The sequence below is a fragment of the Cetorhinus maximus genome, chromosome 12, assembly GCF_964194155.1.
Source record: "Cetorhinus maximus chromosome 12, sCetMax3.hap1.1, whole genome shotgun sequence".
Classification (NCBI taxonomy): Eukaryota; Metazoa; Chordata; class Chondrichthyes; order Lamniformes; family Cetorhinidae; genus Cetorhinus; species Cetorhinus maximus.
The window spans coordinates 24436818-24454119 of NC_135890.1; the positions used below are offsets into that span (position 1 = coordinate 24436818).

The 17302-nt window shown below is 40.1% G+C and overlaps 1 protein-coding gene across 3 annotated transcripts in view; it reads right to left on the reverse strand.

Annotated features, from left to right (window-relative positions):
* Positions 1 to 326: 326 nt before the first annotated feature.
* pus7 (pseudouridine synthase 7) overlaps positions 327 to 17302 on the reverse strand; it is a 45917-nt gene continuing 28941 nt past the window's right edge. For 2 of the 3 annotated variants that reach the window (XM_078553189.1, XM_078553191.1), the window contains 7 exons: positions 15037 to 15098; positions 14761 to 14921; positions 14220 to 14346; positions 13177 to 13278; positions 7784 to 7913; positions 5647 to 5738; positions 327 to 727 (listed from right to left, as the gene is read on the reverse strand). In XM_078553189.1, coding sequence (XP_078409315.1) covers positions 591 to 727; positions 5647 to 5738; positions 7784 to 7913; positions 13177 to 13278; positions 14220 to 14346; positions 14761 to 14921; positions 15037 to 15098 — 811 coding nt within the window. In that variant the 3' untranslated portion in view covers positions 327 to 590. The remainder of the gene's footprint in view (positions 728 to 5646; positions 5739 to 7783; positions 7914 to 13176; positions 13279 to 14219; positions 14347 to 14760; positions 14922 to 15036; positions 15099 to 17302) is intronic. The other variant, XM_078553190.1, reaches the window with a different exon arrangement.

Consider the following 17302-nt stretch of genomic DNA (forward strand, 5'->3'; position numbering starts at 1 on the left):
GGTCCCACCTGGAAGACCATAAAGCTTCTAAGATGAGGCTACAATAATGGTAGATGATTATGAATTGTCTCACAAGCATGTTAGAAGCACTTGGGTCACTCTTATACAAACTCTTAGTGGCCAGCTGTAGAAAACTGTTGGGTGAGACTAGTTAGTAAGCTACTGGAATATTCCAAAATTGTTTTCTCTTTTCTCAGATTTGCTTTTGTCGTTCAAACTCCAAACTTCAGATGACTTGAAGGTATTTTTCTTATACCATGTTTAAAACTGCTACAGAAAATATTACCACTGCACAAAAACAAAATAAAATGCAAGAAAAAGCAAGGTGTGTGTATAATACCAAAGATATGTTTATTGGTCAATTTTGTCATAACACCCTTTAAAGTCATCATTAACTTCCACAAACCTCCGAAAAATAAAATCAACCCTGCAATGTTAAAACTTAATCTTAAAATAATTATTTTGCTTATGTGAATGAAATGAAAGTAGCATTTTGCTTGAACATTTCAGTAGCTGTTACAAAACAATACTGACTCATTTGAAACATACCACATTCCATTTTTCTAAAGATTCTCAGAACATTTAACAGGTTATCGCAACCAGACCGTATTCAACAGAGTTTGATTTCTGATGCTTGTGTCCATTTTCAGCACCTCTCGAATAGCCATAGTAGCATAAGTGGAGGGAGGAAGTGAGAAATCCATTTTCAGGGCTTTATATTTACCATCTGTAATAAGAAATAACTACAAAATTAATTTAAAAAAGATTATCAGCCAATTATCAGCTGAACTTGTGGTTATTAAAAATGTTGACAGAACCCCCAAACCATGATGTGCTTTTATTCTATTTTGCAAGAGGAAGCTGGTGTTAGCAGAGCATTTACAAAATCGCAGGAAGTAATTTTTAGAGGGCTTTTTCTAAGACATAACCCAGACAAAATTATTCTCTCTCTCTCTCTCCATACATATTCTGAAGTTATAGAAGAAAGCTACAGTTGATGGACTGAAATTAAGGAGCAGGCCAGCAGAACCAACAAGATGTTTTCACCAACCTGGAGAAAAATGTAAATATACTGGAGGTGCCAATGCAGTAGAGACTTTAAATATACTTGCAGAGTATCAATACCAGATTTTAATTTTATAACAATTAGTTGCCTTTTTGGCCTGTCATTAGGTATAGGAAAAAGCTTTTGTCCAAAACGTTCACCATTCTGCAGACATCGGAATGTTAGAGATGCAGAGTTCCAATACTTTAAACATACTGGCTGCATAGCAACAACAATGTGCATTTATACAGCACCAGTAACGCGATGAAGCATCCCAAGACAATTCACAGGAACATTATCAAACAAAATTTAACACCAAGCAATATAAGGAGATGTTAGGATAGATGACCAAAAGCTGGTTCAGAGATAGTTTTTAAGAAACATCTTTAAGGGAGGAGAGAGAAGTAGAGAGGGAGTAATGTTTAGAGAGAGAATTCCAATACTTGGTGCCTAGGTAGCTGAAGACATGGCCACCAGTGATGGAATAATGAAAATCTTGATGTGCAAGAGGCCAGAATTGAAGAAGCGGAATGATGTTGGAGGGCTGTAGGGCTCGAGGATGTTGCAGAGATATGGAGGGGCGAAGTCTTGAAAGATTTTGAAAACAAGGATGAGCTCTTTTTTTCAAAAAAATTGAAGCATTGCCAGACTGGAACTAATGAAGACCAACAAGCACAGGGGCAGTGGGTGTTAAGGATTTGGTGTGAATTTGAATGTGGACAGTAGCGTACTGGATTAGCTCAAGTTTATGGAAGGCATAAGGTAACAGACTGGCCTGGAGAAAATTGGAACAGTTGAATCTAGAAGGACCAAAAGGCACGGAAGAGGGTTTCAGCACCAGATGATCTGACACAGGAACAGAGACCGGCGATGTTACAGAAGGGAAGTCGGCAGTCTCTGTAATGGAAAGGATATGGAGTTGGAAGTTCAGCTCAGGGTCAGATAGGATACCATGGTTGTGAACAGTCTGATTCAGTCTTAGGCAATGACCTGGCAGAGAAATGGGGACAGTGGTTAGGGAAGGGAGTTTGTGGTGGGGACCAAAGACAATGAGTTTTCCCAATACTGAGGCGAAGGAAATTTCTAATCATCAAATAATAGATGTTAGACAAGCAGTGTGACAAATCAGAGGCAATGGAAAGACTGACAACATGAAAGATTTTTATATTATGGGAAAGTAAATTTCCAAAGACATGTAGAACAATGGAATTTTACACATTAAAGAGAGAAAAACATAAATAAAGAAGAACGGAAGGTTATGTGGAGGGTGGCCATGTAAAATCTTGAAAGGTACACCATGTGACAGACTTGGAAGAAGCCCAAGACACTCTACAGGAAGAAATGCTGTTCCAGTAAATTAAGCTGTGTTAAAAGCCTTTGGAATTCCACTGTCGTGTGGGTGCTGTGGTAACCTTGCTGGATGCTTATTTAAATCTAAAATCTATTTTGGACTGTTACCTTAAAGGGGGTGTGTAGTTGGGAGGCTGCTTAATTAAGAATTTTAGAAACTGTTAAGACTAAGTAACTGTAATTTTGAGAGTTCATTGTTTTTTCCTTTTGTTAATAAATGTTTTAGTTTAATTTTTAAAATCACTGTTTGTGGACCCATTACTTCTGAATTCAGCGCACAAATTTTCTCGTAATAAATACAAATTGCAAAGCCGTTGTGATAGTATGGCCATGTTTCTCTTGTGGATTTGGTCTGCCTGGCACATATCATCTGTATGATGAAAGTATAACAATTTTCATGATATTTTTCTGGTTCATTATGAAGTAGGTTTATGGAGGTAAGTATAGTTGGGTCTGTGTATGATTTAATTACATTTTGTAGTCAAGTAGACTGCAAGTTTGAAATCATCAAAAGAAGCTAGGTGCTTGACATGCTAATAAGTAAACATGGATGCTGGCTTAGCATGTAAGGTGTGAAGGGAATTTGCATTTTTAGATAAATGAAGGGATATTTGTATTTCAAAGGATCTTAGTCTGTTTACAGCTAGCCAGATAAGCAAGGACAAGGAATGTGTTCATTTTTCCCAAAGATTACCAATAATATGTAGTGGCAACACGAAAGTTTTCATATTATGAAGATGATACAGTTTCAAAGACATATGGAACAATAGAGTTTACATGTTAAAAAGAGAGAAACATATATAAAGGAGAATGAAAGGCTATGTGTCAGAAGGCCATGTAGGATCTAATAGGATGGTGTGAAATAGCCTTAATGAAGCCTCCTGCATTTGTGCATAAGGCTGCTATCTAACAAAACTGAAGTTGGGAAAAAGTCATTTGGAATTTAAGAAGGGTTGTAGAGATAAGCCAGGGAACTACAGGCCAGTGAGTCTCACGTCAGTGGTAGGGAAACTATCGGAGAAAATTCTGAAGGAGAGAATCTATCTCCACTTGGAGAGGCAAGGTTTGATCAGGGATAGTCAGCATGGCTTTGTCAGAGGGAGGTCATGCCTAATAAATTTGATTGAATTTTTTGAGGAGGTGACCAGGTGTGTAGATGAGCATAGTGCAGTTGATGTGGTCTATATGGATTTCAGCAAAGCCTTTGACAAGGTCCCACATGGGAGACTTATAAAGAAGGCAAATGCACATGGGATACAGGGTAACTTGATAAGGTGGATTCAAAATTGGCTTAGTTGTAGGAGACAGAGGGTGATGACAGAAGACTGCTTTAGTGACTGGAAGCCAGTGTCCAGTGGCGTACCACAGGGATCTGTGCTGGGTCCCCTATTATTTGTCATTTATATAAACAACATAGATGACTATGTGGGGGGTAGGATTAGTAAGTTTGCGGATGACACAAAGATTGGCTGGGTGGTTAATAGTGAGGTTGAGTGTCTTGGGCTACAGGAAGATTTGGACGGGATGGTCAAATGGAATTTAACCCTGAAAAGCGTGAAGTGATACACTTTGGAAGGAGTAATTTGACAAGGAAGTATTCAATGAACTGCATGACACTAGGAAGTTCTGAGGAACAAAGGGACCTTGGCGTGTGTGTCCATAGATCTCTGAAGGCAGAGGGGCATGTTAGTGGGGTGGTGAAAAAGGCATATGGCAATCTTGCCTTTATCAATCAAGGCATAGATTACAAAAGTAGGGAGGTCATGTTGGAGTTGTATAGAACCTTGGTGATGCCACAGCTGGAGTACTGTGTGCAGTTCTGTGTGCAGTTCTGGTCGCCACATTATAGGAAGGATGTGATTGCACTGGAGGGGGTGCAGAGGAGATTCACCAGGGTGCTGCCTGGGATGAAACATTTAAGTTATGAAGAGAGGTTGGACAGACTTGGGTTGTTTTTGTTGGAGCAGAGAAGACTGAGGGGTGACCTGATCGAAGTGTACAAGATTATGAGGGGCATGGACAGGGTGGATAGGGAGCAGCTGTTCCCCTTAGTTGAAGGGTCTGTCACAAGGGGGAATTAGTTCAAGGTGAGGGGCAGGAGGTTTAGTGGGGGATGTGAGGAAAAACTTTTTTACCCAGAGGGTGGTGACGGTCTGGAATGCACTGCCTGGGAGGGTGGTGGAGGCGGGTTGAGTGGTACCTAGATGAGCATTTGGCACGTCATAACATTAAAGGCTATGGGCCAAGTGCTGGTAAATCGGATTAGGTAGGTAGGTCAGGTTTTCGCACGTGTCGGTTCAGACTCGATGGGCCGAAGGGCCTCTTCTGCACTGTGTGATTCTGTGAATTCCACTGTCCAGGGTAGTGTGTTAACTTGCTGAGTTTGTTTTAAATTTAAAATCTATTTTTGACCGTTGCCTTAAAGGGGGTGTAATGGGAGGGTCAGGTTAATTAGGAATTTTAGGAGTTATTATAGTAGTAAGTAATTTGTAGTCTTGTATATGTGCTTGAAATCTTTTATATTTTGTTAATAAATATTTTTATTTAATTTTTAAAATCTGTAAAGGTCTTCGAGGACTTATTACTTATGAATTCAGTGAGCACATCTCATAATAAATACAAATTGCAAAACCATTGTGATAGCGCGACCAAGTTTCCCTCGTGGATTGGTCCGCCTGGCACACATCATCACATGTCATAACACCTGCCACGTCACAACAGTCACTGAGAGGCAGCATGTACATGAGAAGCAGAAGGAGGTCAAGGATAAATCCTTGGGAGGATTACAGGGATACATGGTGTGGGAAGAGAAGCCATTGCAGATGATTCCTTGGTTACAATTGGGATAAACAGGAATGGAACCAGGTGAGGACAGCTCCACACAGCTGGACGACAAAGAGAGGTGCTGGGGCAAGATGGTGAGGTCAACTCCGTCAAAGGTTAAAGACTGGTCGAAAAGGATGAGCAATGATAATTTACTATGATCAGTCACAGAGAATCTCATTTCTGACTTTGATAAGGGCCTTTTCAGTGTTGTGGCAGGAGTGGAAACATGAAGAATGGCCATAATTCACCAGTGGTGACCAGTACCCATAGAACCTTGACCCAGAAAAAAGGAAAGCCCTTCAGCATAGAGGAACAAAACCTGGCAGAAAAAAAATATAGGAGGCCTTCCATATTAGAAAATGCATTGCAAATTAGTCAATTTAGTATCAATTCAACATCAAGGTTCATTCCCATGTTTTCCCTACCTTTAGAGGATTCAGGCAAAGGTATTCCTTCCAGCTTTTCCACATCAGTGTGAACCAATGGAATTTTGTTATCATCATACACTAGATTCTGCCTGTGAATTTGAGATTCCCAACAAAAAATAAATTTCAGCAATCTGAAGGAAAATAAAGTTACCAGCGTCAATCATTTTGCAGCTCAAGTTTGTTTGAACAGTTTAAAAAAAAACTGGAAAAAGACCATTTGATCCATCAGGTCCACTACATTCAGACATAGTGCAGCGTTGTGCATCATTTTCCCACCTTCTCCTCACACAAACTCCTGGGAGAGGTAAGAACAGAGGCAACCTGAAGCCAATTTGTGTGTCAACCATGGTCCAGTTGGTAGCACTCTCACCTCTGAGTCAGAAGGTTGTGGATTCATGTCCCAGTCCAGGGCTTGAGCATTAATGCTCAAGGTTGACACTCCAGTATAGTACTAAGGGGGTACTGTACTGTCGGAGGTGCCATTTTTTTGGATGAAATGTTAAACCAAGTTTGCCTGCTCAAGTGAATGTAAAAGATTCCATGACACTTTTGAAGAACAGCAGTGTCCTGGCCAATATTTATCCCTCAATTAACATAATAAGAAAAAAATGGTCTGGTCATTATGACAGTTCTGTTTAAGGGAGCTTGCTGTACGCAAACTGACTGCCATACTTCCTACATTACAACAGTGACTACACTAAAGAAATGCTTCATTGTTTTGAAATGGTTTGAGGTGTCTGGTGGTCATGAAAAGTAATATATAAATGCAAGTCTTTTTTAAATTTAGGAAAGAAATCTGGTAAATTCCTCAATTTCCTATGGCAATTAAGCAAACTTTCGGCAGACTGGTAAACCATAAATTCTTCTAATCCTAGCCAGCTTGCAGATTGCCTTCTAACTGAAAACTTCCTTCTCTTTCAGGAACTTGCCCAGCTTCCTTCTGAAGAACTGCAGGGATTCCATACTCTCTATATATTTGGATAATCTGTTCTAGAGATGATTATCCTGAAAATAAGTACTTCACAACAAATAACCTAAATCTCTGTGCTTTGTACATGTGCTCCAAATGTATATATGCAAATATGTAAACACTTAAGAGAGACACAGCAATAAGGGGTTGATGACGTTGCTCCACTTTGCACCCTCCAACAGTATCTAGAAAAGCTCATGAATAACCAAGCTGATGTGCACTTGAAATAACCCTCTGCATTAGCAATTAGAAAATACAGATCAATTCAAACTTGAAAAAAACACCTCTACCTCATTTTCAGACAGTTGCATTTTCTATCATAAACTCTGCTTAGGCCATGAGTGACACACCTGTGACTCCCTTGCTTATGAAGTGTGGCTCTGAGTATTCAAATTGTTAATAGTGCAGGTTTCCTTCCCTGCTGAAGTAATGCTTGCATGACTAGCAGCTGCTGTTGCAGAATGGCAGCTATATCAGTTGTGCATGCAGTACATAAAAGTAAGGAAAGAAACTGCAAAGTAAAGTTATTGGAAGAAAACAAAATGATATTGAATGAAGAGCACAGGCAGCTAAGTGTGGCAGAGAGCACCAGGATTCACCAGCAATAAGCCAGACAATAATTGTAGGTATAATTCTGTGGCCCATAATGGAAATTATTAATGACCACTGAAAAACTAAAGCACAAAGCTGAATCTAGGAGAATTCAGAAAAGATAATAGATTCTTGTGCAGTGCAAATTCAATGCTTAGAGTGTTGCAAGTGTTTTACATGTATTTATATGAAAGCATCAATATTGCTACTTCAGGGAGAGCCTCAAATTGAATCTTCTTCTCCTGCCAAGGCACTCCAATGACATGAATTATGGGGAACATCTAGGTATAGTCTTATATATAGCAGACGTTTCCTATAAGTGTCACAGTTGCTTCAAGTAATTATTTACCCCCATCACCCTCTTCTGACTTACCAAGGGCAAAGCCGCAAGAGATCTAGCTGCGTTTACAAAAATGTACAAAGCCAAAGTGCGCAAGTGAATAATATTGTTTAGGATAGGAAGGAATATCAACATTGTTTGCCTCAAAAATAATGAATAAATACAAGGACAACTAGTTCAAATTCAGGATTAGTTTTTTTAAAATAAAACCTATTCGAGACTTTAGTACTCACCAGGTGACGTTCTGCGGGCGAATAATGATCTTCCTGTATGCTCCGGATAAGGAATAATCTCGAATTTTGTGTTTCATGTTATTTATATCCAAGCCATCTGTGGCCATCATTTCTTCATAGGCCTTGCCAACTTAAAATATACATAAACACAGACACAATTTACTATTTGAAGGCTACCGTTTCTCTACAATACAAGTGTCCCTTATTACATAAACACCAGTAATTATTATTATTTTTTATTCATTCATGGGATGTGGGCTTTGCTGACTGGGCCAGCATTTATTGCCCCCATCCTTAGCTGCCCTTGAGAAGATGGTGGTGAGCTGCCATCTTGAACCGCTGCAGTCCATGTGGTGTAGATACATCCACAGTGCTGTTAGGAAGGGAGTTCCAGGATTTTGACCCAACGACATTGAAGGAATGGCGATATATTTTCAAGTCAGGATGGTGAGTGACTTGGAGGGGAACTTCCAGCAGGTGGTGTTCCCATCTATCTGCTGCCCTTGTCCTTCTAGATGGTGGTGGTCGTGGATTTGGAAGGTGCTGTCGAAGGAGCCTTGGTGAATTCCTGCAATGCATCTTGTAGATGGTACACACTGCTGCTACTGTGCGTCGGTGGTGGAGCAAGTGAATGGTTGTAGATGTGGTGCCAATCAAGCGGGCTGCTTTGTCCTGGATAGTGTCAAGCTTCTTGAGTATTGTGGGAGCTGCACTCATCCAGGCAAGTGGAGAGTATTCCATCACACTCCTGATTTGTGCTTTGTAGATGGTGGACAGGTTTTGGGGAGTCAGGAGGCGAGTAACTTGTCGCACAATTCCTAGCCTCTGACCTGCCCTTGTAGCCACAGTATTTTTATGGCTATTCTAGTTTGTTTCTGATCAATGGTAACCCCCAGGATGTTGATAGTGGGGGATCCAGTGATGGTAATGTCTTTGAACATCAAGGGGCGATGGTTGGATTCTCTCTTGTTGGAGATGGTCATTGCCTGACGCCTGTGTGGCGCGAATGTTACTTGCCACTTGTCATCCCAAGCCTGGATATTGCCCATGTCTTGCTGCATTTGGACATGGACTGCTTCAGTATCTGAAGAGTCGTGAATGGTGCTGAACATTGTGCAATCATCAGCGAACATCCTCACTTCTGACTTTATCATGGAAGGAGGTCATTGATGAAGCAGCTGAAGATGGTTGGGCCTAAGACACTATTGTGTCGAACTCCTGCAGTGATGTCCTGGAGCCGTGATGACTGACCTCCAACAACCACAACCATCTTCCTTTGTACTAGGTATGACTTCAACCAGTGGAGAGTTTTCCCTCGGATTCCCATTGACTCCAGTTTTGCTAGGGGTCCTTGATGCCACACTCGGTCAAATGCTGCCTTGATGTCAAGGGCAGTCACTCTCATCTCACCTTGGGAGTTCAGCTCTTTTGCCCTTGTTTGAACCAAGACAGTAATGAGGTCAGGAGCTGAGTGGCCCTGGCGGAACCCAAACTCTGCGTCAGTGAGCAGGTTATTGCTAAGCAAGTGCCGCTTGATAGCACTGTTGATGACTCCTTCCATTACTTTACTGATGATCAAGAGTAGACTGATGGGGCGGTAATTGGCTGGGTTGGATTTGTTCTGGTTTTTGGGTACAGGACATACCTACGCAATCTTCCACATAGCTGGGTAGATGCCAGTGTTGTAGCTGTACTGGAACAGCTTGGCTTGGAGCGTGGCAAGTTCTGGAGCACGTCTTCAGTACTATTGCCAGAATGTTGTCAGGGCTCATAGCCTTCAGCCATTTTTTGACATCACGTGGAGTGAATCGAATTGGCTGAAGACAGGCACCTGTGATGCTGAGGACCTCCGGAGGACTTCTCGGCACAGTGGTAGTGCCATACAACATGATGGAGGGTATCCTCAATGTGAAGGCGGGACTTTGTCTCCACAAGGACTGTATGGCGGTCACTCCTACCAATATTGTCTGGGATAGATGCATCTGCAGCAGGCAGGTAGGTGAGGATGAGGTCAAGACCACTGTGCCGCTACCTCTGCTGAGCCTGTGGGACAGGACTTACCCAGGGATGGTGGTGGTGGTGGTGTCTGGGACATTATCTATAAGGTATGACTGTCTGTGAGACAGCTCTTCCAATTTCGGCCCCCAAATGTTGGTAAGCAGGATCGACAGGGCTGAGACTGCCGTTGTCGTTTCCGGTGCCTAGGTCGATGCTGGGTGGTCTGTCTGGTTTCATTCCTTTTTTGTGACTTTGTAGCGGTTTGTTACAACTGAGTGACTTGCTAGGAGTCAATCACATTGCTGTGGGTCTGGCGTCACGTGTAGGCCAGATTTCCTTCTGTCCTTCCCTAAAGGACATTTGTGAACCAACAACAATCGACAATGGTTCCATGGTCATCATTAGACTTTTAATTCCAGATTTTTATTGATTTCAAATTCTGCCGGGGTGGTATTCGAACCCTGGTCCCCAGAACCCTGGGTCTCTTGATTACTAGTCCAGAGACAATACTACTATGCCATCACCCCTCCTTACAGAACAATGGCAGCACCAAAAAGTGTTTTGAAATTATAAATCACAGTAAAATGGTGGGATTTTTAAAGGCAAAGAAAACAAGGTTTGAGTAGATTTTTCTTTGTACTGGGGTTTATTTAAAATTTGACATCTACTCTGTCAATGTAAAACAGTATTCAGTGCACCTTCGTAAGATTGAATTTTTTCACTTCTAGTGCTTGTACTATTAATGTTAGAGACACTTCTTAGGTGGAAACATTAAGTTTATTTACAATATACTCAGCAGCAACTACACGTGTGCTTTCCACTCTAACTCTACACTGATTGCTGAGGTAGCCCGTGCTATTCTGCTATTGGTTACTACAGATCATGTGATCTTCCTTAGCAACTATTATTCTTAAAGATACATTACACACTAAATAAAACCATAATTACTACAGACATTGAATTATGTTTCCTCAAAATAGTAGAAAAACACAATACTCAAACTCTTGCTGCAAGATTGACACAGATCTCAAATTAATTTAAAAAAAATCATCCCAGTGCAAAGTTAAATCTACTCAAAGCTTGCTTTTCTTTGGCTAATTTTAGAAACTCACCAACACACAATGTCTGTAGTGTATACTGTCCAGCGATGGCATATGACTACTGTTAAGTACTGTAGCATTTTATGATTATTGTATATATCATCTGATATCAGTGCTCCATAGCTGCAATATATACTAATTCCACCTGCACTGGGGATGGCAGTTTGTAGCACCTACCACTGGTACATTATTACTGCAATAGATAGAACTTGCCACTAGCACTACATGACAGAATGCAATAGGTCATCAAGCTTACTTCAACAGTACCTCCTAGCCCTGTCGCTTCGACCACCAAGGACAACAGCAGCAACATCACCACTGAGTTCTTCCAAGTCATGCACCATCCAGACTTGGATATATAATTGCCAATCCTTAATTGTTATGATGTAAAATTTCCAGAATTCTCTACCTAGACAGCATTGTGGAAGCACCGTCACCACAAGGTGAGGAGTGGTTCCAAGAAGAATGGCCACTAATATGTTCCCGTAGTAACCAGGCATGGCAGAAAATGTTGTCCCATCATAAGAACAATTTATTTTAAAAATCCACAAATATAGTACCAGTTTAGATACTGCCCAGAGATGTTCAGCAACCAAACACTTCACATTTTGTTGAAATCAGAAAGGATTCACTACTGCATTGTGCTGTTCATGTTTGCAACACACTTCCAGTAGTCATTATATCTCACATACACATAAAACATGATGATTCTTAAGACTCTCAAAAATTATCTTTTGGGCTGCATCAATGCTGGGAATACAGATGTAGTAAGAAGCCATCAATGAATTACGGTAGTGACTGGATGTGGGTAGACCTCAAGCACACTATTATGCAGAATTGAAGTGCCTGTATGTATAGCATAGAGAACAAATGTGTCAAGGTGGTAGATTCTGTTAACGTTGCAAATATTGTGACAATTGAATGTGTGCTCTAGTTGTGATTAGGAGCAGTTGATACTAATTGGGGAGAGGTTAGGGCACATATATAAGAATCTGTTTTTACCTGTGTGGGAGAAAAACTGTGTGGAAGGGAAAACTGGTCTGCACTTATGTCATACTGGGTTTTGTGAATAAACTTATGTTGAAGACAGACTGGTTTCAACTTCTTCCTTTTCCAGCATATTAACAGTATCTGGACTGGTATCATGCTGGCTAGTTTCTCAAAAATAATAGTTATGCCACAAACTTGAGAATGATCATGAGGTATTTTGGTTTAATTCTTTGGGGGAACAATCCCCCTAAATTTTTCAATCAAGACCAGAAACTTAGAGTGTAATGGAACTACAGTCTGTACTCTAGTTTGTTGGATTCACATATATCAACTATCAAGAAGATATAATAATGTCTATAGTGTTATTGGAAATTATTTCAAAATAGAGTTTAGTGGTGTGTGTGTGTCTGTCTGTGTCTGTGTGTCTTAATTGGATTAAAGCCAGCTGGTCTAGAGGCTTTGATGTTTAGAAGAGAAGTAGGTTTGAAATGTTAATTAGGTAAACATGAGGGCAATTTGCATTTTTTTCTTTAAAACAAACTAGTGTAGCTTGAATTCAAAGAGAGGGAGTGAAATATGACACCTAACCAGGTGAAGCACAGAAACAGTGTTTGTTTATTTTCCCAAGGATTACTAATAAAGTGGGTATTATGAAAGGGTCTTATTATTTGAAGAGGTAAAGTTCAAAGGACATAGTGATACAATGAAAAGTTGCAAATAGGAAAATATGTATAAAGGAAGAGAAGGCTGTTGGTAAAAAGGAGAGGGATTCTAAGATCTAAAGCCTCCAGCCTGTAAGCCTCAAGCCGCTGTCTACAAGGACCCAGAGCTGAAAGAAACTGATTCTGAATGCAACTGTCCAGAGTGTGCTTTGCCAGGAGTCTGTTTAAATCTGTGTTTTACTGCTGCCCTAATGGAGGTGTAACTAGGAGTCAGATTAATTAGGGGATTTTTATAGTTATTATAGTAGTAATTTTGTAGACATATGTACGTGCTTACAATCTTTCTCGCATTAATAAATGTCTAATTTAGTTTTATAAAAACCTCTCGAGACTCAGTGGTCTTATTACTACTGAATTTCAAAGCCTGTATCTCAAAACATACAAATTGCAACATTGGTTATGACAGTTGTTTCAAGTTTCCCTCTTGGATTTGAATAGCTCAGCATTGACCATCACCTGTGTCATAATACAACACATTGTTCTACTGGGTTTGCCCCAAATATAAGCTTTTCTCTTATCTCAACATGTTTGGCATGCAATACTAATAAATATTAATTGAATAAAGCACTTCCTAATAACTTACTTTTATGCTTTGGATAGACAACATCAAATCCAGGCAAGGGCATCACTATATCATGTATAGTGTGTTTCTCTACATCAGATTCTTCAATTGGAACTGCTGTTACTGAAAATTAACAACACAGGCAGTTTTCATCTGTTGCATAATAAACATTGATTCTTGATTCTAAGCATGACCTAGATAATTCTGTAAATTAAGTACCAAACAATTTTTACAGATAGTTTATGCCATGTTCACATGAATGCAAAAATGTCACAGCATTATTCAGGAGATATGTGAACAATTTAACTCCTGAGCCCATTAAAGCAAAAGATGCAAGACCACCTTCCAGTAGGTAACTTCACACTGCTTGGAATTCACACAGGATGTGGTATATCTCAAGCTTATGGAAGCTGTATTTTAAAAACTGATCAAGCTGGTGCAGTTAGGGCTAAGTTCATAAATTGATGCATTAATGTCCCTTAGGGAAAGAAGCCGTCCGTCTTTACCCACTCTGGCCTAAATATAACACTGATCCCACACTAAATGGACAAGATCTGACCTGATCCAAAAATACCAATTTATTTGTTTTGTTTCATGCTGGTTTTGGTTCGAGACATCGTAGGACTGAGTTTCTCGTCACTGCTAGCTTACAGCATTGAAGCTAGATAAGTAGATGAAGGAGTAAAGAATAGAAAGTTCTGCTGATGGGATGGGGTGAAAAAGGGTGGGAGGAGGCTTGTGTGGAGCATAAATACCAGTACAGACCAATTGGACCGAATGGCCTATTTTTGTGCTGTACAGTCTATGTAACTTGTGTCATTCTACAGTTCAGTTAGTCCTAAAGAAATGAAAAAGCTGATAGTGTGCATCTCATAACAATTAGCTGTCTAGTTAGGTGGAATTTTGTGCATGCCGCCAAGATCATTTGCATATAGAGCACCATTAACCTCACATTGCAAGGTACAGTGACCAGCATGACTCTTGGTTTCTAACTGTGTATATTAAATTGATATAGGTCTGAGTTTGATGGTACAGGTACAATACAAAATAAATAGTCCATTTACCTCCTTTCAGCACCAAATCTCCTGGCACGGCTTTAAGTCCATATTCTTCAATCCTTTTGCTCGCTATTTTATTCCACACATAGCTCTGATAACTGTGAATGTACATTAGTCGATTATTCCTTGGAATCTGAAAATAAAGAAATGGTGAATCCAAGTGGATTTTCAAATCCTATGCATGCAGCACCTAGAAATCCAAAGAATTTCAAAAGGCAAGAAAATGTTTTCCTTCAAGCTTTGAATAGATTCATTTTAAATTAATGTCCAAGGCTATTAATAATGAATACATGCAACCTCTTCAAGTTTAAAGTGCTGAATTTTTTATTAGGTTGTTTTGCAGCAAGTGAGGAATGGCTTTCAACAATGACATTAAGAACACAACTATTCCTTCAGAACCTGGATAAAAATCAAATCTATATCAACCCTATTAAAACACAGCAAAAAGATTCTTTGAATTAAGTGGGTGACTAGAATTTACAGCGCAGAAGCTGGCCCAGCCAGTGGCGGTCATACTCCACTCATGCACGTACGAGCTGAAACTTACCATACCAAATGCTAATGCAATGTTCTTCATTCCATATTTTGCCAGACCTCGCAGCAACTGTCCTTCTACACACCTTTTCACAGGAAGCTTTTTCAATGCAGCCTCAGGGTCCTTGGTTTTAGCCCATTCTTCTCTGCATTTCACCAGATAACCTCTTTCTGCTAGAGGCAAGATAGGAATGGTATGAAACATTTCCAAACTTTTCAAATGCAACAATCTTCTTGATAAAAAATATTTAGTTACATTGGATATGCATAAATGTGTAACTACTCCTACCTCCAGGTCGAGGCTTTAGGATTAGATCTATAACTTCACTCCATTTGTTATGCAGAATTGCTCTAAATAACATAACCAGTTATGACAATCAAAACACATGTCCAACAAAATACAACAACAGTCATTTACCAGAAAATAATTGCAAACATAAGAGAAACAGAAGAACATATTTTGAATGAACAAATGTATTTAGTGGAATTCAAACACTTAAATCAATTTTCCCCCCTTTCTCACAGTAATGCAGGATGCCTTAAACACAAAGATCAATAACAATGATTGATGCTGCCATCAGTGCTTTTCTAATGTAATAGGAAGTCTAACTCAAAAGGTTAAAGCACAGAAGGCCCTGAATTAACAAAAACACTGCAGAGAAGGTGAACCCAATTGCAAGCTTGTGGAGTTACTACGGCCACATGGAACCTGAAAGACTTTGTACATACATAACTCAAACCATCACTAGTGGAAGCCAAATGGATTCTGTACCAATCATAAAAAAATTTGTATTAATTTACTTCACCCTCCTGTCTGATTTCTTCAAAACCAGCACAGTTGAGGCTCTTGGGCAGTCCACAGGAATAAGGACGTGAGGAGAATGAGAAATGCATATAATAATATTTGTAAAGAGATCCATGTAAAATTCAGCCAGCTTACTGCAGTGGTCCCCACAAAATAAGTTGTTATTTAGCTGCATGGATGATTTAAAAGGAATTGTGCTTTAATGTGGCTTTTGGAGAAACCAGGTACTGATAACAGAAAAAAAAAACAATACTTTAACAATATTGGCAGATACTCAAGTACTGAGGCAAATTCTGAGGTCACAAGTGGGGTTTACAAATTGAGACTGTTGGGCTATTTATAAGGCATAGCAGCTCTGTGCTTTCTTTGGAGGAATAAAGTTCAGGGATATTGACTCAAAAATTGCCAACAAATGGCACACCTGGAGTTAGAGCTGTCCTCGCCCATTTAATGTTGATGATATTCTGCATTGGAGTTGTGATATGGTAGCAATGCTTTCTAGAGGGCATCTGAGGAGTGAGCAGGGCAAGCAACTCATTAATCAATCAGATGGAAGGATTGCGAAATGAACAGTGCTGGGGCAGGAGGAGGAAATGTACTTTACAGTGTTGAATTCAATGTTAAATCAGGTATAGAATGAGGAAGATAAAGATTGGATTGTGTGAGAGACAGCGGACAAGAAAATAAAAAATAAATTAAATTTAAAACAACCTCCAACAATAATTCAAACCTGAAGGAATGCAATTCCACAATTCAGTGCCAGAGACATTGTCTGGTGCTAATTAATGCTGATCACATTGCTAAAAGGGAACTTAGGCTGAAATGGACAAGCTCTGCCTTCCTGTGACGAGTTTAATACATGTCATGCATGTACAGGAAGTTCATGTCACTCAATGCTTTTGGATGGGGAACAAGGCAGTGCATCTGTTCTCAGGTTGCCGTGGCATTTGCACATAGATAACAGTGAAAGCCTCGCCGTTATTTTGACAGCATTTTTGGGGCAATGTTATTTACACACACAGGTGATCAAAGTTTTTGCTAAATTTTGATACCAGTGCAGAACTGCACAAACTCCAGGATGGACATAATTTTTCCTGTTGATGTTGTCATTGTCTGTGTAAGTCAGAGTGTTAAGGAAGTTGGCAACCTTTATCAGGACTGGTCAGAGAAGTAGAATAGCAGTGTGGCTTGCAAAATATCCCCTGTGAAAATCAACAGTGAATCTTCATCCTGGAAGGTGTTCGTCATGTTTGATCTCAACAAAGAAGGAATGGGAGGGAAGCAGAAGGGAAAGTAGAGGGTGAGGAGGGAGAAATAGATGGAGGTGCTGTGGCAAGCAAGGGAAAGAGATTATAATGGGGATATGGGTGTCAGGTTTTCGCTTCTCTGGCAGCTTTCAAGGTGGCTTACTTGGAGAACAGGATTAGATTGAGTGGCAAGACAGCATTAGTGCAGCGAGACTGCATATTTTGTCATCATGATCAGTGACAGAAGGTTTTTGGAAGGTGCCAGGAAGCCACATGGCTATGTGCTGGTTGGGTGTGGGTGCTGCGCAGCCAAAACTACTTAAGTACAGGAAGGCCGTCAGGAGCTTGGTGCCATTAGCAGCTGACTTGAATTGAGGTGATTGGGCAACTGTTGAGTGTGTAATATGGGACAAGAGGGATTGAAAAGAGATGGCTTGGAAAACAGTATATGGGGCAATGGTACTTTAAGAGAAAATGGGACCTACAGAAGGAAAACATTAAAT